Source organism: Chiloscyllium plagiosum, unplaced genomic scaffold, assembly GCF_037043375.1.
Source record: "Chiloscyllium plagiosum isolate Xiang-an unplaced genomic scaffold, Cpla_swu_hap1 HiC_scaffold_23, whole genome shotgun sequence".
In the NCBI taxonomy this organism is placed as follows: Eukaryota; Metazoa; Chordata; class Chondrichthyes; order Orectolobiformes; family Hemiscylliidae; genus Chiloscyllium; species Chiloscyllium plagiosum.
Genome location: NW_028270161.1, coordinates 59078289 through 59105102, shown reverse-complemented (window position 1 = coordinate 59105102; position 26814 = coordinate 59078289). Strand labels below are relative to the sequence as shown.

Below are 26814 nucleotides of genomic sequence, written 5' to 3'. Positions count from 1 at the left end.
TGCTATTTTTAATTGCAACCCCATATCTTTGATTCTTTCTTTGTGCATAGATCACCTGGATTTGAAGATGCTGACAGGCATTAATAAATAACATCTTTTAACTTAAAAGAGGTTGTTGTGGGTCATTTTTAAATTTGAGTTTGGGGGAAAACGTCAGCGTCAAAGTTAAAATGAAATAAAATGCCTCTGTTTATGGACAGAAGAGGAGAAAGATGAAGAAATTCAGTTTACCTTTCTGCACTATCTGTAGCACCTGGAATTCATTGAATAGAACCTCATGACAAACTGATCGATAAATGGTTAAGATATTTTGTTTTAATAGTTCAGTTTGGTTGGAACTTGGACCCAAGCTTTTCCATCTGCAATGCTTTACATGGCCTCTATTTCCAGTGTGTGACAGTGCGATGCTGGGTGTTGTGACAAATACCAACAGTAATGTTTTTTGAAGGGAATGTTTAGGATCAGGAACCTTGTTCCATTGTTAATCTTCTATTTAGTACAATTGGTAAATGTAATGGAATTTTGATGAAGTAGAGAGCAAAAAGTCTAATTAAGCATTTGAGTTTTTTATTCTCATGGTGAAGGGAGTACTATAGTGGCAAGAATGGAATTTTGACTAGCTTTTGTTGCTTTGCTATCTTGCAGTATGACACCAAACTGTGTCATGTTTATGTAAGAAAATGGTCAGTGTAAAAATGTATAATTTTTGTAATCTTCTTACCTAAGCTAAGTAAACATCTTGAAGTGCTGGGAAAAATAGAAATTGAAAATCCATCTAAATTTCTGTTAAGATTTTAATATCTAATGGAATTGAACATTTTCTTTTAAATTTATATTGAGGATATATAATGACAGCTATAAAATCTGTGGTAAAGCTCGTCCAGTGCACTCAATTATTGTGCTTAGTATGTTGGTGGGGCCACAAGGTGGAATGATCAGCTGTTTCTTTAAGGTGTAAGCACGGGGTGTCATGTTTAGGATCTGGACTAATTTCTCGGCCCTGCTTCACAACAATCCAGGATAGGAAGACTGGATAAAATTATTGAATGGAGACTTTCATGAAAGACAATATAAAGGATCTTATTTCAACTATGATAAATGTTAGGAATAAGTCATCAAACAACAACAGATGCAAAAGGTCTGGGATTATTCAAACTATAATTGCATACTGCACTGCAAACAAATGATTCCTACTCCTAATTGACTTCTCTTTATATCAGTGAACGACTTAGTACAAAATACTGTTTTGATTGTCAACACAGTTAGATGATTTGCCCTTAACCAATTATTGTCAAAACTTTGAAGTCGAAAACACAATGAAACATTCTCCCAGTAATCAAGCCCCAAACTTGCAGCTTATTTGAGGCAAAACAAAATTGTAAAGTGATGATTTATATATAAACATTTATATCTTATTTTCCAATCATCACTATTTGTTACAGTTAGTCTTGCAACAGATATAAAATATTATTTTCTCAACACTGAACTATATTTTTCTCTCGAGGTTCCAATGCCAAGCTACTTAATTGCACTAGTTGTTGGATCTTTGGAGAGCAGGTATGTTTTAAAATTATTGCAGTACTTGAAGGCAGAGACTTAAATTCCAAATCCAATATTTCCTGAAAAACATTTAATCCAGTCAGTCATGAAGTACAATGTTATCTTTTTGCCATTTCTGTCTAGTTGTATGGCCATTTAACTTCCAAGAATTAGTGTAAGATCACATTTGTCTTATCTACTGTTCCTGGTGATTTCTTGTATTTGTTTTCTGTGAAGTTTAGCACAGGCATTCACTTTCTAAAGTCGATCCAAGAATGTTTTTCTGCAACCATATTTTCTTTTGCAATGGACAATTGCGGTTTCATATCAGCTTTAGGAAGGGAAAATTCTTCCTCTATTTCCGTGCTTGACTTTGGATTTGGCTATATTAGTTGAGCTGGAGAATCTTTTAATTTCATAAATAATTTATATTTATCTATTCATCTATTGCCTTGGAACAATGGCCATTCCACATGATGATCATTTGGAACGCTGACCTATCTTTGCGATATATCCAGTGGTATAATCCAGTTCAGAGATGCTAAAGGAAATTGGTTCCATCATTCTCAACAGTGAAAATATGTGCAAACCATTGTTTTCTGCTGTCCAAAGAGTGAACCTGATTTCTACTGGTGTGTATTGTGGGAATATTCCTTTGTGCGGGTGACAGAAACTATTTTCTAATATTAGAAATGTAAAGCACTAGATATGACAGTTGTGATCAGTTGGAGGTCGCTCAGCTTCCATTTGTTTCTTCACCTAGCTCCCTTTATTATACCTAATTGGTTCTTAAGTGATTCTGGACTTTTTGCCTTTCAATGCACTCTCCAGAGTGCAGAAGAATATCCTGAAAGTAGTTCAATGGAATGCCTGAGGTGTTTAAAGTTTACAATGTTGGCTTTGTACCAATTGTTTGAGAGGGCAGTGTAGAACAAGTGGATCGGTCGCTAATGTCTTCCTGGTACAAAGGGGTTGGAAAAATCCTTTGAATTTGGTAATGTTACTAGTTCAAGATAATCGGTGTTGTATGTTCATTATATATAGATCTTCAGCAATCTGTTTTGTCTCTCGGTACAAGATCAAGTTGTGCCGTTGAGAGTCATTTTTGTTTGAGGTGAGTGTTTCTGTATTGGAATGCTGGAAGAATGTTTGTTTTTGATCACTTACTTTCCAAGAATATAATCTAGTGGATGCTGACTTAATGGCTTATCATGGGTGTGGAGGCAGAAAATACCAAAACATATAACATTTGAGAGCTACAGAAAGATTCATTTAATTGTAGATTAAATCATCTTGGCTGGGATTGCAATGAGAGAACTACAATTGGCCAAGCATTCCAGAAGCAATGAAGGGGTAAATGTGGGTTACTATTCATGATTAGGAAGCAGTGACATCATCCTGCTGTTTCCTGCTCATGTTTACCACTTGTTCTCATACATAATGCATATAATGTATTTGGTTCAGTGGTGGATCTCCAGTTAAATTTGACAGTTTAAGCTACTGAAACTTCAATGTGTACTGTTGACTGACATTTTATTGCAGTGGACTACAGTCTGGTGGTGGGGTGGGGATGTCCTGCAGTTGAGATGCTAAGCTCTCCCTCTAGTTTAAAAAAAAAATCCAATTTAAAGTTGAGTACAATAGTTGGTAGATCATGTTACAGTTGTATATGACTTTGATTCAACCACATTTGGAATACTGTATACAGTTCTGGTTGTCAGTGAAGATGGGACAGGTGGCAAGATACCGTCATTTAAGATGTACCTAGACAGATACATGAATGGGAAGGAGCAGAGGGATACAGATCCTCAGAAAATAGGTAACCGGTTTAAATAGAAGTTTTGGATAGACGCAGGCTTGGTGGGCCGAAGGGCCTGCTCCTGTGCTGTAATTTTCTTTGCTCAAAGAAGAGAGTGGAACCCTACATGTACCTTTTGGCCAATATTTCTGTCGTCCCAAAGAAGCAGTAATTTGGTTTGTTCTTTCAGTCCCATTTTAGTGAGGTACCAGAGACTGTACAGACCTTGTACAGCAGTTCCCCCATTGTGAGTTATTCTGTTCGATAATAGAGGCCCAAAAGCCTGAAGAAAAATATAGGAGAAGGCATTAACAAAAGAAATTGAATGCTACAATATTAATGCCCTTTGGAGGATCTGGAAGATGTTTTATGCTATTTAAATTCAGGCATTACCAATTCACACCATCAAAGACCAGATTAAAAGAACTTAATCCTTTAATGCTGCCTGATAAGGTGAATTTGCTTTTCAGAGTAATTGGCCCAAGATCTAGAGTCTGGTCAGAGAAAGAGATGGTGGATGCTGCTGCTTATGAATTTGAAGAGGTTTGTTTCACATGCTTTTCACTAGTATATCACTAGTCTGTACCAGGAATGCAGTTGAATTCCTACAGCTTATTTCTGCAACCTTTGAATGGTCAACTGCGCTATCCTGCCTCAACACATCTCCTTTTGCTGTCTAGCTCATTGGAATTCTCCTTATTCACCTTTATCTGCTTGACTGACTTGATCCTAATTTGCCTGCAGGCCCTCCATTGCATCACCTAAAGGCACAGATTTACCTTCCCAACCCTTCCATTATTGCTTTATGTAAGTTGGTTCACTAGAAAGTATTGTTAGATAATCTACATGTCTTTCAGCTGAACATTAGAAGGCTTGAACTGTGAGCAGGAATGACATGAGAAGGAGCACTAAATGAGGCTTTATGGATTGATGTGTGGAGCAAAATAGGAACAACTAAACTGCTGAGAGGGTGATAGAGGGGCAGATAAGTCAAAAAGCTGCTGAGAAATGTAAAACTAAAAGGGTGGTTGTTGGGGGTTTCAACAATTAATCTTAATATTAACTGAGAAATTCAGCATAAAAGACAGAAGGCACAGAATTCTTTAATGCTAAGAGGAGATCTCTTTTAAATAATATGTAACTAACTCGACAGAAGAAGGGGCAGTTCTGGATTTTGTTTTAGGGATTGAATCTGGATAGTGGGTGTATATTTTAATAAGGTCAAAAGTTCTGTTAGATTTATAGTCGTTTGTAAAAGATAAAGATAGACCAAGGGTGCATGTTTTAAATTGGGGGAATGCTAATTTTACAAAGCAGAGTTCTGGTCACTGTTACCTGAAGGATGGGTTGCAGCTCCCCTCTTAGGGGAGATTAGTAAGGATGTTGACAAAAATGTAGAACTTTAGCCATGAGTAAAGATTTGCAAGGTTGGGAGATAGCATAGAATCAATAAACAGGGGTCTTGATTGACAGTAATTTGTCAAAGAATTAGAGGAGTTGAGAATTTCTTTTCAACAAGAGGAAGTTGGGAATCTGGAACACTGCCTGAAAGCATGATTGAGGCTTAAACTCCAATTGCTTTTTATGTAATATGATGTGGAGATGCTGATATTGGACTGGGGTGGACAAGACCAGAAGTCACATGACATGTGAGGAAGGACCAGTGCTCAGAAAGCTTGATTTCAAAAGTCCTGTTGGACTATAATCCAGTGTCGTGTGACTTCTGACCTTTTGCAACACATAGTTGAGTGTGTAAACTATAGGTTGCAACGTCCATGAGCCAGAAGGTGGGACTAAGCTACATCAATAATTTTACTCCTTCCCAACCATTGTTTCAAAATGAATCAGATTCTTGGCAATCTGTTAGATGCCAAGCTTGCCTATGACCCTGCACACTTAAAATTACAAATTCTCAATATTCTGTTAACATAGTCTGTCTCCACTCTTTCCTCACCCGCCCAAATATTTCATCTGCACCTTTGTTACCTCTAGCCTCAATAATACCAATATTCTCCTGGCTGAAATTTATCTTCTACCCTTCATAACTTCAGCTAGTTTAAATCTTTGCTGCTTCACTTGCCTGCAAAAGTTCTGCTTTCCTGTCATTCCTCGCATCATTGATTCTCAATCCCATCGGTATCCTAAATTTAAAGCTCTTTCTCCTATTTAAATATGCCTCACCTTTTCTTATTTCTAACCACGACTTCTAACTGCTCCCCAAACTCTCCCCTTTGTACATCTTCCCACCTTGAATGCCATGCTTTTAGCCTCAAGTCCGCCACTCTGAAATTCCCTTTCTAAAACACCAGTGTTACTCCACCTCCGTTCCTTGAGATCCTACTTCAAATTCTCCTCTTTGACAAGCTTTTGGCTAGGCTTTTAGGCCTGGCATTTTCACTATCGAGGAGCAAAGAAAATTAGAGGGACAACTCATAAATAACCTAGTGTTAATTTTAAATCCACATTGGTGGAAATGTGTCTAATGTTAAACTGGCAGCAGTTGGGACATGGGGAAGAGAGGAAACTGGAACCTGTTACCAGTTTAAATACAAAGCATGCTGGCTCTTGATCATATCAACATATGATCCTGATATTTGTAATTGATCAAATGAAATGCCTTCTTGAGACATTACCATATGTATACACTAATGCATTATATCTGATGACAGACTGAAACAATGCTCAAGAAAGCTGAAGAGCTGATGGGCCCATATGTATGGGGACAATATGATCTCCTTGTTCTTCCTCCATCATTTCCCTATGGTGGGATGGAGAACCCTTGTCTCACTTTTGTAACACCAACTTTGCTGGTAAGAAATGAAATGTACTTTAGTTTTCTAGCAGCTGTTTCAAAATACATACTGTTCAAATTAATAAATAAATTGAATCTCTTATTTAATTATAAACGGTTATTTAGTGCTCTCTGTGAAACATGAATTTTATTGCATATTTATTTGGCAATTATCATAGTGATAACATAATGGATTTTCAATTCTAGTTCACCTAACTAAAGCTTGCACAATGTGTAATATAATTTTTATCTTGTTCTAGGCTGGTGATAGAAGTCTTTCTAATGTAAGTACGATATTCTGTTATTTATTAATGTAAAGCTTATTGAATAATTCTGTTCCTAACTTGCTGACATCTTTTATATGTGGCTTAGTTGTGCAGAAAAGATTTACTAGACAGATTCTTAGGTTAAACAGATTTACCTATAGAGAGGTCTGAGGGGAATGGATGAGTATATTCTGGAGCTCAGAAGGATAAGAGCTGATCTCTCGGGAATGTTTGAAATTTTTAGAGGGCTTGACAATACAATTGCTGAGGCCCAGTTTTACCTGGCTGTGGAGTCGAGAACTGGAGTTTATTACCTCAGGATAAGAGGCCAACCATTCAGTACAGTAAGTCCCCACTTAATGATGACTCATACATAGTTTCACTTACATTAGATTATTAATATTGTGAAAGTATAACTTGATAAAGCTGTCAGTTTCAATTTTAAATTGCTTGGCAGATTACATATCCTGTGGCCTTCCTGCTCAGACCTTTCCCCCCCAGTTCCTCTTTCACCCACCCACCCCTGTTGGCCTTGTTTCCCAGTTTGCCTATCCTCCGGACCTCTTGGCTCCTGGTCTTGCCTCCCTTCTGACTTTGTTTCCTGGCTTCATCTCCTCTGGCCTTGTCACCCTCTGGCTTGGTTCCCATTCCCCCCTCCCCAACCATCTTTGGAATTGCCCCCAACCATCATGGGTTCTCTCTCTCTCTCTCTCTCTCATCCTCACTCACCACCTCACCCTCTAGTCTCACTATCCGCTTTCCTTTGGTTTTCCCCCTCACTTCCCACTGTTGCTCTGCCCCAGCCTCACCACCTGTGCCTTTATTTATACCTGAAGGTCCATGTCTGTTCCTCTTGTTCCTGACTCCCCTCCTGAACTCGCAGAGAGGTGTGGGCTCCATCTAGTGGCAGAAATCAGTCAGTTCGGAGCATCCAACTGTTACCTACTCTGACCAACCTCTGCCATGAGAGAACTTAATCAGTCTAACATTTCTGTACAGGAAAGGTGACTCAAGTCTTTTTAAAATATTATTAATATTAGTGTTGCATTTTCTATTGCAAGTTATTTCAGCTGGGAATGCAGTGTTCCGCAGGTGCGGTACTATACTTCAACTTCTGCAGTGTTTTGTTTTGCTGGGTGAGAAATGTCCAAAGGAACCTAACTCAAACTTGACATTGATTCCTATGGGAAACCACAATTATATAGTAATTTCACTATTTGAAGTTTCAATTATCACGAAAACAACTATGCCGTTAAGTGAGGACTTGCTGTGCTGAAAGGAAAGATTTCCTGTATTAGATTGTAAATCTATAGAATTCTGTTCTCCAGAGGGCGACAGATGATCAGATATCAGTCTATTCAAGATTGAGAAATTTTGGACTACTGAGTGAATAAAAGCATTATAGGAATAGGTGGGAGAGTGGAGTTGATGTCAAATTTAGCAAAGATCCTATTGAGCAGGCTTGAAAGGACATATGGTCTACTTCTGTTCTTAACTCCTTATGTCCTAGTTGCCATGTGAATTAAGAGCTGGAATAGGCCATTTGACCCCTCTAGAATACTCCATCGCTCAGTAAGATAAGGTGTGATATGATTGAGGCCTCGATCTCATATTTTCCTGATAGCCCTTGATCCTTTTTTGTCGAGAATCTATCTACCTCTCCCTTAAAAGTATTCAGTGGCTCTGTGTCCACCAATCTCTAGGGAATAATGTTCCAAAGACACTTGATACCCTGACAGAATAAAAAGCTTTTAATGGAGACCTCTTATTTTTAAACTGTCCCCTAGAGGAAACATCCCTTCAACTACCTTGTGAAATCTCCTCAGGATCTTGTATATTTCAATAAGATCACCTCTCATTCTTCCGACTGGATACAGGGCCCAGCCTGCCCAATCTTTTCTCATAAGATAAACTCCTCATTCCAGTATCAGTCAAGTTAACTTTTTTGAACTGCTTCAAATACATTTACACAAATGAGACAAAAACCACAAAAATGTGGCCTCACCATTGCTCTGTACAACTGGAGCAAAATGTTCTTTATTGCTTGTCATTTTGAGCTTTAGTCATATTGGAATTGATCTTAGGCTTTAGTGATGTTTGTCCTTTATTTTGAGAAAGGAAGGATGGGGAAGAAGTAAAATGAAGGCAGCAGTTCTTATACAGCTGCCATTCATTACTGGCTGTTGGAAGTGCCATGAATGAAGACCCTCTCCAGTTCTGCTAGTACAGCTGTTTTCATTCTAATGTACAAACATTAGTGATTGAATGTCAGAGGTTTAAGTGACTGAACAGGAAAACATTTGTATTTTTAGGTAATTGCACATGAGATTTCCCACAGTTGGACAGGAAACCTGGTCACCAACAAAACCTGGGAGGATTTCTGGTATGTACTGGCATAATGTCTGGAATTCCAGTAACGACTATTCTCTTGTTTGAACTTGATTCTTAATCACAAAAGTTAAATATTTATAGAAATTATGCAGTTTCTTTATTTTCAGCAACATGAAAAGTGATTTACTAAATCACCATTTGTTGTGGATTGCTTGCCATTGAAATTAAAGAGATAAAATTTAGGCAATTTTCAATTGAGGCCAGGCGCTGCTACCTTGCCTCCTTGACTGACACGGGGAGCATTTGTACCAATGGCTTAGATTTAGAACTAAATGTAAATTGGTCATGCATGTAAATACCACCAAACTAGCAAGGGGGAGTGAAGTTTAGAAAATACAAAAACGCTACATTTATCGAGTTTTGAGAAGATTTGTAGCTCAAGTTGAGGTTCTGGATTTTTGCCTGAGGCCCACTGAAGACATTACCTAGTAGGGTGATGAAATGTCTGGAAATGAACCTCCCAGCTCAGTGAGCAAACCTACATCCATGCTACATTTAGGTGAAAAGGAAGCTTGTAGATACATTTTAATGCTGACAAATGTGAAGTACAGCAAGGAAAGAGAAGTTAGTATTTATATTATTAATGTTGGAATAAGTAAGACTGAACGTGTTATCATTTTCCAAATCTGTATCTCACTTTCCTGTAACACCATGTTTGATTCCTCCCAATCACATTTCCATCTTGCCACAGTACTGAAACAGATTTTAGTAAAATCCCAAATGACACCTCATTGAACTATTCATCCTAAAGACTCTTAACTTGCCTTCATTGTTTCATGCTGTTGGTCACACCATTCTCCTGTAGACCCCTCTCTTCTGTTTCCCAGCAGGGTGGACTGATTTTGTTCTTGCTCATTGAGTGGTAGCCAGAGCATTAACTACAATAGTCTCTTTCTTGTTTGCTGTTATCTCTGGAGACCCCTGAGGTTTTAACTTGGTGTTCCTCCTATTCTGGATCTGCATACTGACACGTGATGACATCAGCCAAAAATAAAACATCAGGTTCCATATTCCCAATGCTGTACGTAGCCAACAACTTCTGTTGACTACTTCACTGTCAGATTTCCCACATGTTTTATCCGAAATCCAGTACTGGATGAGCAGAAATCTTGGAAATATCAAGTCCATTATCTTTGGTCCCTGGCACCTATTCTGATCCTCCAGCCACCAACTTATATCCCTCTTCCCTGTCAAGTGTCTGAGGGTGAATCAGGTTACTTCAACTTTGATGCTTCACATTTAACCTGAAGATGACTTCTAATTGAATATCCTGCTCCAGAATCCAGCTTATCATCTTACATCTCTGTAATATTCCTTGACTTTTTGTTTCACTTTAGCTCATTAGCTGCTGAAACCCTTATTCATGCATTTGTTATTTCTGTGACTATTTAAATCCTGTTTGGTCTCCTACATTCTACCTTGTGTAAAATTGGTTGCCAGTCTGGCAATGTCTCTATTGTAAATCATTAAAACATCCTTTTTTTCCCCAAAGACTTCTGATGTTTCATTCATCATGTGACTTCTATATGGCTGATCTCCATTCTCTTCCAGTGTTAAGTTCCTGCACATCACAAACTTGAATCCCACCATCACTGACACTACTCCTGTATTACCTTGCCCCTAAGCTCTGGAATACACTCACTATGCCCCCTAACCATCTTTCTTGTTTAAGATGCTCTTTAAATAATATTTTTATGTGGCTCGATCTCACATTTTGTTTGAGATCTATCTTGTGAAGCATCCTGGAATCTTTTATTATGTTAAAGGCACAATGTATACAAGTTACTTCAGAAGCTAGTCAGACACTGGAAGCTTTGTCGATTCTGTGCTTACCGTACTGATCCAATGAAAAGCAGCAATCGACAAAACAAACTGAATCTAGAGCCAAAACAATCGACCGTACACCAAAAGAAATTGGAGCTTTGTTGATTGCTTTGCTTTGGTAGCGCATAAGTGTACAGTTTATTCCAATCTCCGGTCTCATTAGCCTTCCTCCTGAGCTATTCTTACTCAATTTACGAAGCCCTTCACTCTGCTCCTCTACTTTAGTACTTCGTATCAGCTTTAATGTCTTCTGTCAATTTTCAGTCAACCTGCAGATTTTATCCAGTATTCTAAGTTGCCTGCTTAGATTGCACTACCTCTTTTTAATTAAGTGTAAATTTGGTTTGAATTTGAGTCCTGACATTAATGTTATTATGAAAGCAGCAATGCTCCCAATTTTGAACAATATTACCAAACTTGGAAATTGCTGGAGAAACTCAGCAGGTTTGGCAGCATCTGTGGAGACAAAGCAGATCTAACATTTCAAATCCACTGACCCTTCATTAGAACTGCTCTGAAGAAAGGCCAGTGGACTTGAAACGTTAACTCTGCTATGTCTCATAGATGCTGCCAGACCTGCTGAGTTTCTCCAGTAATTTCTGAATTGTTCGGGTTTCCAGCATCTGAAGTGTTTTGTAGAGTCATCAGATCTTACAACATGAAAACAGAACCTTCAGCCCAACTTGTCCTTGCTGAATGTTTTTTCTAAACTGAACTAGTCTGCGTTTGGCCCGTACCCCTCTAACCTTTCCTATACGTGTATCTGACCAAATGTCTTTTAAATGTTGTAATCGTGTCCGCCTCTACCATTTACTCTGACAGCTTGTTCCATATCTGCATCACCCACTACATGAAAAAGTTTCTTCTTAGGTCCCTTTTAGATCTTTCCCCTCTCTCCTTAAACCTATACTGTCTAGTTTTGGACTCCCCTACTATAGGAAAAAGACCTTGGCTATTTAGCCTATCCATGCCCCTTATGATTTTATAAGATCACCCGTCTGCCTCCTAAGCTCTAGTCCCAGCATATCCAGCCTCTCCTTATAACTCCAATCCTCCAGTTTCTGTAACGTCTTTGTAAATCTGTTTTTCACCCTTTCCAGTTTAATAACATCCTTGCTGTAGCAGGGCAACCAGAATTGTGCACAGTACTTCAAATGTGGGTTACCAATATCTCGTGCAGCTGCAACATGAGCCAACTTCTGTACTCAGTGCTCTGACTGATGAAGGCAAGCATGCCAAATGCTGCCTTCACCACCCTGTCTGTGACACCATTTTCAAGGAACTGTGTACCTGCACCCCTCTGTTTGACAACTTCCCCAGGACTCTACCATTAACTGTGTAAGTTCTGCCCTGGTTTGTCTTGTCAAAATGCAACACTTTGCACTTAGCTGCATCAAACTCCCATTTGCCACAACTGGCCCCACCTGGCCCAGTTGACAAAAATCCCATTGTACTCTTCGATAGCCACCTTCACTGTCCGCAACACCACCAATTTTGCTCCTACCTGCCTTGCCCTTGACACTAACAAGAAATGCTGGCCCTGAACACTCATCTCCCTTTTGAAAGCTTTGCACTTGCTAAATGTCTCTTTACCTATGAATTACTAACCATGCCTCCTATTATTTATATTAATGACAAACAGCAGTGAACCCAGCATCGATCCTTGCAGCACACTACTAGTCACAGACCTCTCATCTGAAAAATAACCCTCTACCACCATCCTCTGTCTCCTACTATCAAGCCAATTTTGAATCTAATTGGCAAGCTGTCCCTGGATCCAATGTGATCTAACCTTTCTCGCCAGTCTCTCATCAGTCAGAGCACTGAGTACAGAAGTTGGTTCATGTTGCAGCTGCACAAGACATTGGTAGACCACATTTGAAGTACTGTGCACAATCTTGGTTGCCCTGCAACAGTAAGGATGTTATTAAACTGGAAAGGATGCAAAACCGATTGATAAGGATGTTGTTAAAAGCTTTGCTAAAGTCATGTTGATAACATCTACCACTCTGCCTTCATCTACTTTCCTGGTCACATCTTCAAGCAACTCAATCATGTTTGTGAGACATTATTTCCCCCACACAGATATGTTGACCATTCCTAATCAATCCTTGCCTTTCTAAGTGCGGGTAGATCCTGTGTCTCAGGCTCTGCTCCAACAACTTACCCACCACTGACCTTGGGTTCATTGGTCTGTAGTTCCCTGGCTTTTCCTTGCAGCCCTTCTTAAATTATAGCACATCATTAGCCACCCTCCAGTCTTCTGGGTGTCGCTGGTACAAATTCTTGCCTAGCTTCTCATAATGTCTTGGGATATACTTGGATCAGGCCCCAGAGAATTAGCTACCTTTATGCCTTTAAGACCTCCAGCACAACCTCTTCTGTAATGTGGAATCTTTTCAAGACATCACTGTTTGTTTCCCTGAGTTCCCTAGCTTGTATATCTTCCTCCATGGTAAATACTGATGCAAGAAATGCTTCTTAGGATCTCACCCATCTCTTGTGGTTCCACACATAGTCTGTTTGATCTTTAATTGTTTGCTCCCTAGTTACTTTCTTTCCCCTTAGTATACTTGTAGAATCTCTTTGGATTCTCGTTTGTGTACTCCTGCATCTTCTATACTCCTCAAGGGATTCACTTGATCCCAGCTGTCTATACCTGACATATGCCTTCTTTTTCATGATCAGAGCCTCAATATCTCTAGTCATCCAGTATTACCTGCTCCTACTTGCCTTGCCCTTGACACTAACAAGAAATGCTGGCCCTGAACACTCATCTCCCTTTTGAAAGCTTTGCACTTGCTAAATGTCTCTTTACCTGTGAATGGCTTCCTTCAATCAAATTTTGAAAGTTCTTGCCTTGTACATTCAAAATTGGCCTTGTCCCAATTTAGCACTTTAACTTGTGGACCAGATCTATCATTTTCCATAACTATTCCAAAGCTAATAGAATTATTGTCACTGGTCCCAAAGTGCTGCCCCAGTAAACTTAGTCACTTGCCCTGCCTTACTTGCCAAGAGATCATCAAGTTTTGCCCCTTCTCTATTAGGGCCTTCTAAATATTGGTTTAAAAAGTTTTCTTGAACACATTTCATAAATTCCTCCCCATCCAAGCTCCTAATACTGTTAGAGGATTTCACCTTTCCAATTACATCCCTACTATTCTTGCAGCTACCTGATATCCCTACATATTGAAGGGAAGGCACTAAATTGGGGGAGGGCAAATTACATCAGTACTAGGTATCAGTTATGGAGTGTTAATTGAGAGGGACTATTATTGGGCAAGTCCACATGTGACATGTGGGAGTTGTTTAAAGACCTCCTGACCTCAGGATTGGGATGTTCCAGTAAGGTGGAAGGACAAGGATGGCAAGGTAAGGCACCCTTGGGGTAACGAGGGAGATTGTGAATTTAGTCAAAAGGACAAAAGCATATGCAACTCCACTTTCAAGGAACTATGAACTTGCACTCCAAGGTCTTTGTTCAGCAACACTCCCCAGGACCTTACCATGAAGTGGATAAGTCCTGCCCTGGTTTGCCTTTCCAAAATGCAGCGCCTCACATTTATCTAAGCTAAACACAGACTGCCACTCCTGGCCCATTGACCCATCTGATCAAGATCTTGTTGTAACCATTCGCTGTTCTCCTTTTGACATCACCTGTAAACTGACTAACAATACCTCCTATGTTCACCTCCAAATCATTTATATCAATAACAAAAAGCAGTGGATCCAGCACCAATCTTTGTAGTGGACAGCGAAGGTGAATACCTCAGAGTCACAGCGGGATCTTGATCCAGTGGGCCAAGGAGTGATAGATAGAGTCTAATTTAGATAAATGTGAGGTGTAGCATTTTGGAAAGGCAAATCGGAGCAGAATTTAGACGCTTAATGGTAAGGTCCTGGGGAGTGTTGCTGAACAAAAGAACATGGAGTGCAGGTTCATAGCTCCTTGACAGTGGAGTTGCAAGTAGACAGGATAGTGAAGAAGGCATTTGGTATGCTTTCCTTTATTGGTCAGAGCATTGAGTGTAGGAGTTGGGAGGTCGTGTTGCAGTCATATAGGACATTGGGTTAGGCCACTTTTGGAATACTACATGCAATTCTGGTTTCCCTGCTATAGGAAAGATGTTGTGAAACTTGAAAGTATTGAAAAGATTTACTAGGATGTTGCCAGGCTTGGAGGGATTGAGCAATAGGGAGAGGTTGAATAGGCCGGGGCTATTTTCTTTGGGGTGTTGGAAGTTGAGGGGTGACCTTTTTTATAGAAGTTTATAAAATCATGAAAGGCAAGGATAGAGTGAATAGCTAAGGTTATTTCCTCAGCGTGGGGGAGTCCAAAACCAGAGGGCATAGTTTTAGGGTGAGAGGGGAAAGATTTAAAAGGGACCTAAAGGGCAACTTTTTCATGCAACTTTTTCTGTGTGTGTACAGAATGAGCTATCTGAGGATGTTGTGGAGGCTGGTACAATTACAACATATAAAAGGCGTCTGGATAGTTATATGAATAGGAAGGATTTAGAAGGAAATGGGCCAAGTGCTTGCAAATGGGATTAGATTTATATAGGATATCTGGTTGGCATGGACGAGTTAGACCAACAGGTCTGTTTCCATGCTGTACAACTCTATGACTCTTGTATAAGGTTTAGGAAGCTAAAATCAGACAGGGCCCATGAGGAATATAAAGAAAGCAGGAAAGAACTTAAACAAGGAATTAGGAGAGCACAAATGGACAATCAAATGACCTTGGCAAGTAAGGTTAAAGAGAATCCAAAGCCATTCTATGCATATATAAAAATGAGAATAACCAGAGAGAAGGTAGGACCCCTCAAGGATCAAGGAGGCAAATTGTGCTTGGAGGCAGAGGATGTGGGCAAGATCCCTAAAAGAGTACTTTGTCAGTATTCACCCATGAGAAGGGCACAGGGGAACGTGAGATTAGTGTGGAGCATATCAGTATGCTAGGGCATTTTGAGACCAAGAAAGAAGTGACGTTGGGTCTCTGAAAAGCATTCAGGTGGGTAGGTCTCCAGGGCCTGATGATATCTACCCCAGGTTATTGAGGGAGACAAGAGAGGAGATTACTGGGGTTTTGACGAAGATTTTTGTATCCTTGCTAGCCACTGGAGAGGTCCTGGAGAACTGACAAGGAGCTAATGTTACTTTAGGGTGTAGGTTTGCTCGCTGAGCTGTAGGTTTGATATCCAGACGTTTCATTACCTGGTAGGTAACATCATCAGTGGCAACCTCTAAGTGAAGCGAAGCTGTTGTCTCCAGTTTTCTATTTATATCTTTCTCCTGGATGGGGTTCCTAAGTTTGTGGTGATGTCATTTCCTGTTCATTTTCTGAGGGGTTGATAGATGGTATCTAGATCTATGTGCTTAAGTTTCACATTCTACAAATAATGGTCTAAATTCTTCAATCACGTTATAGCCAATTTGGTTTGAAGAAATGCACATTAGAACAGAGCCATTTGCACTGTTTAGGGTCCCACTCCATGCCAGACCAGTTTAAACCTCCTGAGTAGTACTAGCAAATCCACCCCCCCCCCCCACAGGATATTTGTCCCTCCAGTTCAGGTGTAACCCATACCTCTTGTACAGGTCACTTCTGTCCCAGAAGAAATCCTAATGACACAAAAATCTGAATCCCTGCATGAACTCCTTAGCCCTCTCCTTCTGTTCCTACTTTCACTAGCATGTGGCATCAAGCATAATTCAGAGACCTTGAGGTCCTGCTTTTTAGTCTCCTGCTAACTCTGTATATTCACTCTGCAGGACCTCATCCCTTTTTCTATCTATATTGGTACTAATGTGTACAACGATCTCTGGCTGCTCATGCTTCCCTTTTAAGAATTTGTTACAACTATTCCCAGATGTCCTTGACCCTGTCACCAGAGAGGCCACACACCATCCTAGAGCCTTACACATGGCCGCAGAAATGCCTATCTGTGCCCCTGAATTAAAGAGTCCCCTATCACAATGGCTCGTTTGGACTTTGCCATAACAAAGCCAGTCGTGGTACCAAAGTCTTCACTCTGCTGCTATTTACTCCTGAGAGGCTATCCCCCATAGTAATCAAAATGGTTTGGGAGGGAACAGCCACAGAAGACTTCTGCACTAACTGGCTACCTCCTGGTGGTCACCCATCTACCTGACTCAACCTATAGTGTGACCACCTCCCTAAAGGTAGTCACCTGTCACACTTTCTGTATTGTATTATCATCAAACTATTACAAGCAAGGTTGGAGGAATGTATTATCACTTTAGTTCCACTGTTTCACAAGTCACAATGTAAAATAAAAATACATTTCCCAGTTATTGAGATTGTCAGTTAAATATCTATATCACATTTCAAATAAAAAGATCTATCAATCAGGTTTTTTTAATAAATGCAAATATTGGTTTATTATCAATGCAAACTTATTTAATGAAGGTACAATGAGTAGTATTATCCCAGATCCAACCTTTAAATTCGGCACCACCCTCTTGAACTGTCCTTCCCACCTATCCAACTTCCTTCCCACCTATCCGCCCCACACTCCACTCAGACCTTTCACCTTCACCCCACCTTCATCTACCTATCATATTCCTAGTAACCCACCTCCCCACCCCCCACCCCCAGCCCCAGCCCCACTCCTCTCCCATGTTTCTCTCAGCCCCCTTGGGCCACAAGCCACATTCCTGATGAAGGGCTTGTGCTCAGTGTCAATTCTTCTGCTCCTCAGATGCTGCCTGACTGGCTGTGCCTTTCCAGCACCACACTCATCACTCTGCAGTCCTCACTTTCTCCCAGTATAAATATTGTCTGAAATGACCCAAAACAAACACACTGTTCATGAAAAAAATGAGAGAAATGTATTTTTCTCTCTGCAGAGTTTCCTAAAAACATAGAAAATAGGTGTAGGATTAGGATATTCAGCCCTTCCTGCCTATTCGATCATTCAGTATCACGGCTGATCATTTCCCCCATCCTTCTCTGTATCTTCCTGCTTTCGCCACATGTTCTTTGATCCCTGTAGCCTATAGTTATAACCCTATGAGTTATATCAAAATCCTTGATAACGTTGTCTTTTGGCCTCAATCACTTTGTGGCAGAATGTTCCACAGTCTCTCAATCCTTGGGTGAATAAATTTCTCCTCATCTTAACCCTAAATGGCCTAACCTGTATCTTTAGAATGTGACCCCTAATTTTGAACTTTTCTGTCATTGGGAACATCCTTCCTACATTTACACTGCCAAGTCCTCTTAGAATTTTATAGATTTTTGTGAGGATCCCCTTCATTCTGTACTCCAGTGAATGTAGTCTTAACTAATTCAATCTGTCTTCGTGCATCAGTCCTGCCACCCCAGGAATCAACCTGATTTACATTCTGACTTTGGTCAGGAGGAGTGTTCGTGCATACTTCATGCTGAAGCCCCAATATAATGAATGTCTGGTACTTTTTCTTTTCTCAATAATGGAAGAGGAAAATCAGCCCTATTTTGGTTCTTCAAACCATTTCTGTTGTTTTTAAATTTATTACAGTATATATTTCTACATGTAATATTTACATAATTGAAGTAGATAACCAGACAAATGTTTGCAGCTGAGAATTTGGCTACTTTTCTTGAGTAGGTTATCATTGATCACCGATTACCACTATAACCAAAAATCAACTCTCCAGCACTGAGAGGAATCTAGCCATAATTCTTAATTTTTATATATTTTCCTTTGTCTACTCTAGGTGAAAAGTTGGAAGTTAGAATTTTGTAAAGCTTCTGTTCTCCAGATTTTATTAGCGATTATGAAGGGACATGTGATTACTGCAAAAAACAAAATAGTTCAAGGTTTGTGTGAAGATTTGTAGCTCGGGTGCTCGTTGTTGTGGTTCTGTTCGCCGAGCTGGAAGTTTTTGTTGCAAATGTTTCGTCCCCTGGCTAGGCGACATCATCAGTGCTTGGGAGCCTCCTGCGAAGCGCTTCTTTGATGTTTCCTCCGGTGTTTATAGTGGTCTGTCCCTGCCACTTCCGGTTGTCAGTTTCAGCTGTCCGCTGTAGAGGTTGGTATATTGGGTCCAGGTCGATGTGTTTGTTGATGGAGTTTGTGGATGAATGCCATGCCTCTAGGCATTCATCCACAAACTCCATCAACAAACACATCGACCTGGACCCAATATACCAACCACTACAGCGGACAGCTGAAACTGACAACCGGAAGCGGCAGGGACAGACCACTATAAACACCGGAGGAAACATCAAAGAAGCGCTTCGCAGGAGGCTCCCAAGCACTGGTGATGTCGCCTAGCCAGGGGATGAAACGTTTGCAACAAAAACTTCCAGCTCGGCGAACAGAACCACAACAAACAAAATAGTGTATTTAAAGGAGTTGAATTAAACAAAATGAGCAATTTTACAAATTTTTTTTAGACTACTGGAAGATAGAAAAAAATCCATGATTTAAACAAGAGAAAAAAGTGTTCAAAAGCTAACAAATGTCATGATTGTCGATTGTGCACAAAAAGTGCTTTCTCACATTAGGGTATGTTTGAAGGCAAAAAGGATAAGGCACAAAATGCTCCAAAGTTTGTTGCTCTATTTGGTAGTTTAGGCAATATATTATTGAGAAGTTCCTGCAACTAGCCTTCAGAAGATCAAATGGATTTCATCCTGAACTCAACAAAAGAAATTTTCAGAAATCGGTAACTAGTTGGACAGCCCTCAGATTCCTCCTTCCCCAAATAATTCCAGATACACTCTTCATCCACACACTGTTCAAACTGCCCTGACAGGGGTCTGTGACAATGCAGCCAGCTGTCGCTAGTTATGTGATTTCTAGGAAGTCTTGTTAAAAAGCATTCCTAGTTAAAAATCATTGACATTTCAACAACCTTTTCATGAAATCCAAGTATTTTCACAAAATTTGAAACAAATCTATTTTTCCACAACTCTTCAAAACTTGAGACTTCCAAGTAATATTAAGTATGAAATGTCTTTATAATAGTCCCTATTCACTATTTTTCTTCCTTCTTTCCCTCCTTTCCTAATCACATATTGGTACCTCCTGAAGAGGTGCTCCACCCACCAAACTGCTGCTGTCTCCAGGGTTTCTCTGTCAATCCTGGCTACAGGCACAGCTTAGGCAGCCACAGTAACTGCACAAAAGTACTAAGAAAATATGAGATTTGCCAGTTTAAGTTGGTAGCCTTCTGAATCACAAGCACCTCACTAGTTGACTCGGTAATGATAATCCAGCTGTAACTAAGTAACAATCCAGATATTTGAGTCCACGCTCTAAGTAAATGCTTCAGTGCAGTACTGATGGAGAGTACGTTGGTTGTAGATGGTGTCTTTTGAATTGCTCTTGCACTGAATCCAAATGGTATCAGTTAGCTGGACAACTGGTTTGCGAAGCAGAGTGACACCAACAGTGCCAGTTCTTGTACCGACTGAGGTTATAGATTGTTACAAATTAATCAAGGACAGGTCAGTGATTGTTTATTGAGCTAACATTGTGAGAAAAGTTTCTGAGGCAGCCCTCTAACTCAGTGAGGATTAATTAGATATTTTTTCATTGTCATTGCAGACAATACGTTAATCGAATTCTGAAATAGCTTATTTAAACAAATACCTTGTTTTCTTCCACACATTCCAAAAGTGACAAGGCACCTGTTACTTCTATTCTTATCACTTCCTGTTTCCCAAGTGCCATTCTGTCTCTTCTCTAAAGCCTGTGCTTCATTCCCTTGACAAAGTTCCGTTGCTTTATCTTTCTCGGTGTGAGACAGGGTCAACCTCACATTCCAAATAAGGCGTCAGGATTAATGTTGGTTCAGTCGTGTTGCGTTTCCACAGGAACACTGATCATCATCATCTCAGCATGTTTATGCAGTTGAAATAATTTTATTTCCCCAACTACTTTCAGGAATAAGAATAAATGAAAATTAATCTCAAATGATGTGTAAGATTATTTCTATTAAAGTTAACTAAAACTCTCTATCTGATTCTAATCCCAATAGCTACTTCAGGTGGATTTTCAGGTTACATCACCATCCCCAAATTGACTTCTACCACAATGAAGGTCCAAGCTTCTCAATCTCTTCCCCTCTCTGCGGTGTGATGACCTTCATGTTAAACCACCATTAGTTGTCTCTCAGAGTAGAGCTATGGTGACTTTACCTTTACACAGAATCTAACCTCTTGGCAGGAAGTAAAAGATTCCATATGACACTTTGCATAGATCAATGGAGTTCCCTCGGCCAATATTGTTCTTAACCAGCGTACAATGTAGGTGAAGCACTATCGGAGTTAGGATGTGTCGGCCGAAATGCTCAAAGAGATTGGTAGGTTTTTATTAGGTCAAGATATCAAGGGATATGGAATAGGAATGGTTAATTGAAATTAAGATTAGCCACCCAACGAAAACTGGCAAAACATACTGTTGGGGACGATCATGAATAATGTGGAAGCCTCCTGTTCCTATGTAAGTTTTTGAGTTGTTACTTTCTCAAAGAAGTCAACAGTTAAGTGGCACTTCTGAAGTAATGTTCACTGCTGTTTATTGGGTTACTAGCATGCAAATAATGCAATAGTTCAGTCATGATACACTTTACAGATCTGTACCTGTTTTACTCCGAATATAGGGACTTTAGCCTTTTTTCAAACCACTGGATGCATGCTCAGTTGAAACTGAGAAAATTGTAAATGGTAATGTTGGGCAGTTGAATGTGGGAATTCTGTCAGAAGAGGACAGGAATACTGCTCTTTGTCTCTATTACTTGTAGTGCCTTATAAGCTTGAACCAGTAAGTTGCTTTGTCCTGGACATGTTCAGCTGCTTGAATGTTGTTTAAGTATGAAAGACCAGAATATGGCTCTGTATCTGAACTATAGTAAGTGAAGCTTGTGGCTAGAAAGAGACTACCTGATGAACATACCTGTATGGGAGTCTCTGTTGTGCTTCTCTCTGGCTCTGAATAATTTAGAGACACACGAAAGGAAGGAGATATGTCTTTGGAAGGTTTACTCCAGATCTCAGTCATACTTCAGAAAGAGATGCAGGATCAGAGTTGGGTTGGAATGTCCAATAGCGTACAGAGTAAGAGAAAGCAATGTTCATCTGAAACACGAAACCATTACTAAGAGTTTTGATTTTGATAAGGGTGACTTTAGTTTGAGACAGAGATCATGCACAATAAATTAAGTAAAGCTATTAACAGGCAATAATAAAAGATGGTAAGGTAGTAATTGCTGCATGAAAGGAATATGAAACAAATCTTTTAAAGGATATTAAAATCAAAATAATTTTAACAATTGTGAGGGAAAGAGTAGTGAGGTGCAAAGTAAATAAATTATATATCAAATTAAAATAAGGAAAAGACAGATATGTTGAACCAAAATTCAGTATTTACAGTAAGGAGAATAATACACTGGAAATCTCAAGCCAATATTACATCAGGAATGAGACTTATTGACATTAATATAAGCAAAATACAGTGATAAAAAATCTTCCTACCATGCTTTTAAAAGGAGTTTAATGAACGTATCCTAACTATAATCATCAAAGGTTGTCTTGATTTAGAAACTGTATCTTGGTATCGAAAAAATGTCAGTCTACTTAAGAACATGGGGAGTTGTCGGTGTTGGACTTGAGTTTACAAAGTTAGAAATCACACGACATCAGGTTATAGTCCAACAGATGTACTTGAAAATACAAGCTTTTGGAGCACAGCTCCTTCGTCAGGCAGCAATTGGGGCAGAATACATAGGACACAATTTATAAGAAAAGGTTAAAGTGTCATACTACTGATGTGATGTATTAGACAAACCAAGATGTCTGTAATCACTTAGAATGACCGATTTACTATGTAAACCCTAATATTTACTGACCCGGAAACTCTAAGTTATAAGCATATTTAAAACAAAAAGTGATATCTCAGCTCAGACAATGCATTAAAGGTGTGAGGTTGCAGTCAGTCTTGTCCCAACATGGAGTCAAACTGTTATTTCCAATGAAGGAATTTAAAAATATCACATTGACTGCTTACAGATTGTGCACTTTTTGAACAAAATAGAATATACCTGCAAATGTAAATTCACCCCATAGGCTTATATGTAAGGGTGTGTGAGGGAGACTGACAGTATTTTGGGGTGGGGACGGGGAAAGAGTGTGTGTGAGTGTATATGCACGAGTGCCGAAAAATCCATTGTGAAGAGGAATGTTTCTGGTTCGACTGGTTAATGGGTACTGAGTTTCTGTAAGAAATCTGCAGTGTCATGACAGAAGTTGGCGGGGGGTCCACTGTACAATAGGTTTCAAGATGCCTTCGACATAGCCAGAGAGGTTCTCTCGCAGGGTCCTTTTGCCTGATACAATGGGACACCCAGGTATGTTCACTTTGTTTATCTTTGGAAGGCAGTAGATGTCCCCTACATGAGAAGTACACTGGATGAGGGTGCACTCTGAAGGACTGGATCTAAAGTCTTGATCCCACAATCCAAAGATGTGCAGATCAGGTGAATTGGCCACGCTAAATTGCCCATAGTGTTGGATGCATTAGTGATGGTTAAATATAGGATAAGGGAATGGTCTGGGTACATACTCTGAAGGGTTGGTGTGGACTTGTTGGGCCAAAGGGCCCATTTCCATACTGTCGGGAATCTGATTGATTAAATTAGATTCAATCTGTTTAGTTCATGGGTGTGTTCTTTGGTTGGAACTTTGGTTCGGTAGTTGCCTGTAGTGTTCCTGAGTGTTCAGTTGTCAGTACATTTGCTTGCAGTAATCCATTCTATTCTGCCACAATCAGTTAGAATGGAGCTTTATTTTCTGATCTAAGATGTCACGTTTATTCTAATAAAACCTGAAGTTATCTTCGGGCAGGGATTTACATATTAATCAAGTAAAACCTGCACCTCTATTCTACCTGATTAAAGACTTAATAGCCAAGGAGGTTTGTTAAATACATTTGCATAAATTGTATGACCTTTTGATCTTTTACTATAAATTCTGTATCTGATGTACCCCTCTAGCTGCATGAGGAAAGAGCGAGGATCCTGAAAGCTTGCAATTTCAAATAAACCTGTTGGACCATAATCCAGTGTTGTGATTTTTGACTTAGTCTAACCAAGAGTTTTTACAGCATTCCATTAGTCTTCTCAATCATTTCTGTATTGTCCACATCAATTTAATGAGAAAGAGCACTTTGCCAAGATCTTCCATTTCTCCCCTTTAAACAACCACCAAACCTTAAACAGACCATTGTTCGCAGCAGACATTTTGAATTGCCACTGTTACAAGCTACCCGCTCTTTAGAAAGTACGCTACTCAACCCCATCTTGCTCAATAGCCCAATTAAATAACACTGGCCCATATAAGTAACACTGTCAACATTATTCCATTCATTACTTTAGTACAACAAAAACATTGAAGGAGCTTGACGCCATCCAGGGCATACAACGCCTCCATAAATTTCTACCACCAATGTAGTGACAGCATTTGTATCATCTACAAGATGCACAGAAATTAAGCAAAGTTCCATAATCAGCATCTTCCAAACCTGCAATAGCTGCCATCTAGAAGGACAAAGGCAGCAAATGCTTGGGAACACTGTCACCCACAAGCTCTCTTTCAAGTCACTCAGCATCCTGACTTGTAACTATGATACCATTCGTTCACACTTACTGGGTCAAAATCCTGGAACATCTTTCTATACAACACTGTATTTACTTAGAATACGTGGACTGAAGCAGCTCAAGAAGGCAGCTCACCTCCATTCATAAAACAATGTTGACATTTGCTTAAAAATGGATGGTTTGCACAGCTCTTGATTGCATTTGTAGTAATTAAGGATGTATTTCTCTAATAACACTAGGTTAAATGAAGGCCATACAGTGTACTTGGAGCGTATGATAGCCCGTTCCATGTTTGGTGAAAAACACAGGCAATTTGCAGCCATTGGAGGCCGGAAAGATCTGCTCGAAGCGGTGAGTTAATTGATTGCTAAAGTAACGCTTCTAATAATTGCAGGATGCTGTTCTTGTTACGGTTAGTGCTGCCAAAATCTTGTACTTCTAAAAATAGAGACCATTAGGTTCTTGCTACAATGTTATACACTGTTGACCAGAGCACCTTAATTGTCTCCTCCTTTCTCCCAATCTCTAGCCTCTTTTGTATCTATGATTACAACATTTTTCTTACTTTGTCACTGTTTTGTTATGGATTTAGCAGGAGCTGGAGCCAGAGTTGAGTCAGGCTAACCAAGGTCCTTGTGCAAGAAATTGGCCTGACGTTGGCAGTAGCTGATAAAGGTGGCATCAAGCATTTCCTATGACATGAATAGCAATAGTAATGACCATAACAGCAGCTTGCATTTCTACAGCACTTGCGATGTTCCAAAAATGTCACAGACATGTCACGGACATGTAGGGACAGAACTAAAAGACATTAGGCCTTCTATCTTAACATGTCAATTAGCAATAAAGTGGACAAATTAATTACAGAAATAGATATAAACTGGTTTAATATAGTTGGGATTATGGAGGAATAGCTGCAGGGTGACTCGGTGGTAACTGAAATCCAATGTTTAGGAAGAACAGACAAGGAAAAAGAGGTTGGGTAGCATTGCTGGTTGAAGAGCACATTAATGCAACAGTGCGGAAGGATGTGAGCTCTAATGGAGTGTAACCTGGGTAGAATTTAGTTTTCTGCTCATTGGTGTCTATGAATGGGATCTCATAGACATTCTAACAGGACTAGAAAGTATAAACTTGGGGAGGGTGTTTCTGATGACTAAGGAGTCCAGACCAGATGTTTTTCTAAGGATATGAGTAGAACATTTAGGACTGAGGTGAGAAATTTCTTCAGCTGGAGAGTGGTGAGCCTGTTGAATTCCCTGCCACAGAAAGCAGTTGAGGCCAAAATATTGAATGTTTTCAAGAAGGAGTTAGATATAGTTCTTGGAGCTAAAGGGATCAAAGGGTATGGGATGAAAGCAGGAACAGGAGACTGAGTTGAAGACCGTAGTGAATGGCAGAGCTGGCTTGAAGTATTGAATGGCCTACTCCTGTTCTTTTGTGTTTCTGCAGTTGATTTTTTTTATTTCAAAAATATACTTTATTCATAAAATACTTTGATCTGTACAACTGAACATGCCATACATATGTAAACATTCCATTTGTTTGCATACCGAAAACAGAGTAATCATTCCTATTTACAGGTCTGTACGATTACATTTTTAGCTGAGGCGTCAGCAGGGCCCAAATGACTGCGTGGGCCCCCTGTTCTTCTTCGGCAGGCAGATGTTACAGGGTGGTCTTTCCCCACCGCGCCTTGGCAGCAGCTGCTCCAAGCTTCAGCGCATCCCTCAACACGTAGTCCTGGACCTTGGAATGTGCCAGTCTGCAACACTCAGTCGGGGTCAACTCCTTCAGCTGGAAGATCAACAGCTTTCGGACCGCCCAGGAGCGTCCTTCACTGAGATGATGATCCTCCAGGCACATTGATGTTCGTCTTGGTGTGCATCCCGGGGAACAGACCGTAGAGCACGGAGTCCCGCGTCACGGCGCTACTCGGGACGAACCTCGACAAACACCACTGCATTCCTCTCCAGACTTCTTCTGCGTAGGCACATTCCAGAAGGAGGTGTGTGACAGTCTCCCCCCCCCCCCCCCCCCGCAGCCGCTTCGAGGGCAGCGTGCGCTGCGGCTGAGAGTCCGGGCATGCATAAAGAATCTCACAGGCAGAGCCCTTCTCACCACCAGCCAAGCCATGTCTTGGTGCTTGTTGGAAAGTTCTGGCGATGAGGCATTCTGCCAAATGGCTTTGACAGTCTGCTCAGGGAACCGCTCGATAGGATCCACCCTCTCCTTTTTCCGAAGGGTCTCAAGGACACTACGTGCTGACCACTTCCTGATGGACTTGTGGTCAAAGGTGTTTTTCTTCATAAACTTCTCCACGAAGGACAGGTGATACGGAACAGTCCAACTACTCGGAGCGTTCCGCGGCAGCGAGGCCAGGCCCATCCTTCGCAACACCGGGGACAGGTGGAACCTCAGTACATAGTGACACTTGGTGTTTGCATACTGGGGATCCACGCACAGCTTGATGCAGCCACACACAAAGGTGGCCATCAGGGTGAGGGTGGCATTGGGTGTATTTTTTCCACCGTTGCCCAGATCTTTGTACAGCGAGTCCCTTCGGACCCGGTCCATCTTTGACCTCCATA

General features: G+C 40.3%; 1 protein-coding gene across 1 annotated transcript in view; it reads left to right on the top strand.

The window, feature by feature from the left end:
* Positions 1 to 26814, top strand: part of lta4h (leukotriene A4 hydrolase) — a 72729-nt gene that overhangs the window by 22304 nt on the left and 23611 nt on the right. Inside the window, exons 6-11 of the mRNA XM_043713296.2 lie at positions 1505 to 1557; positions 3808 to 3880; positions 6007 to 6147; positions 6389 to 6412; positions 8707 to 8777; positions 24463 to 24574. Coding sequence (XP_043569231.1) covers positions 1505 to 1557; positions 3808 to 3880; positions 6007 to 6147; positions 6389 to 6412; positions 8707 to 8777; positions 24463 to 24574 — 474 coding nt within the window. The remainder of the gene's footprint in view (positions 1 to 1504; positions 1558 to 3807; positions 3881 to 6006; positions 6148 to 6388; positions 6413 to 8706; positions 8778 to 24462; positions 24575 to 26814) is intronic.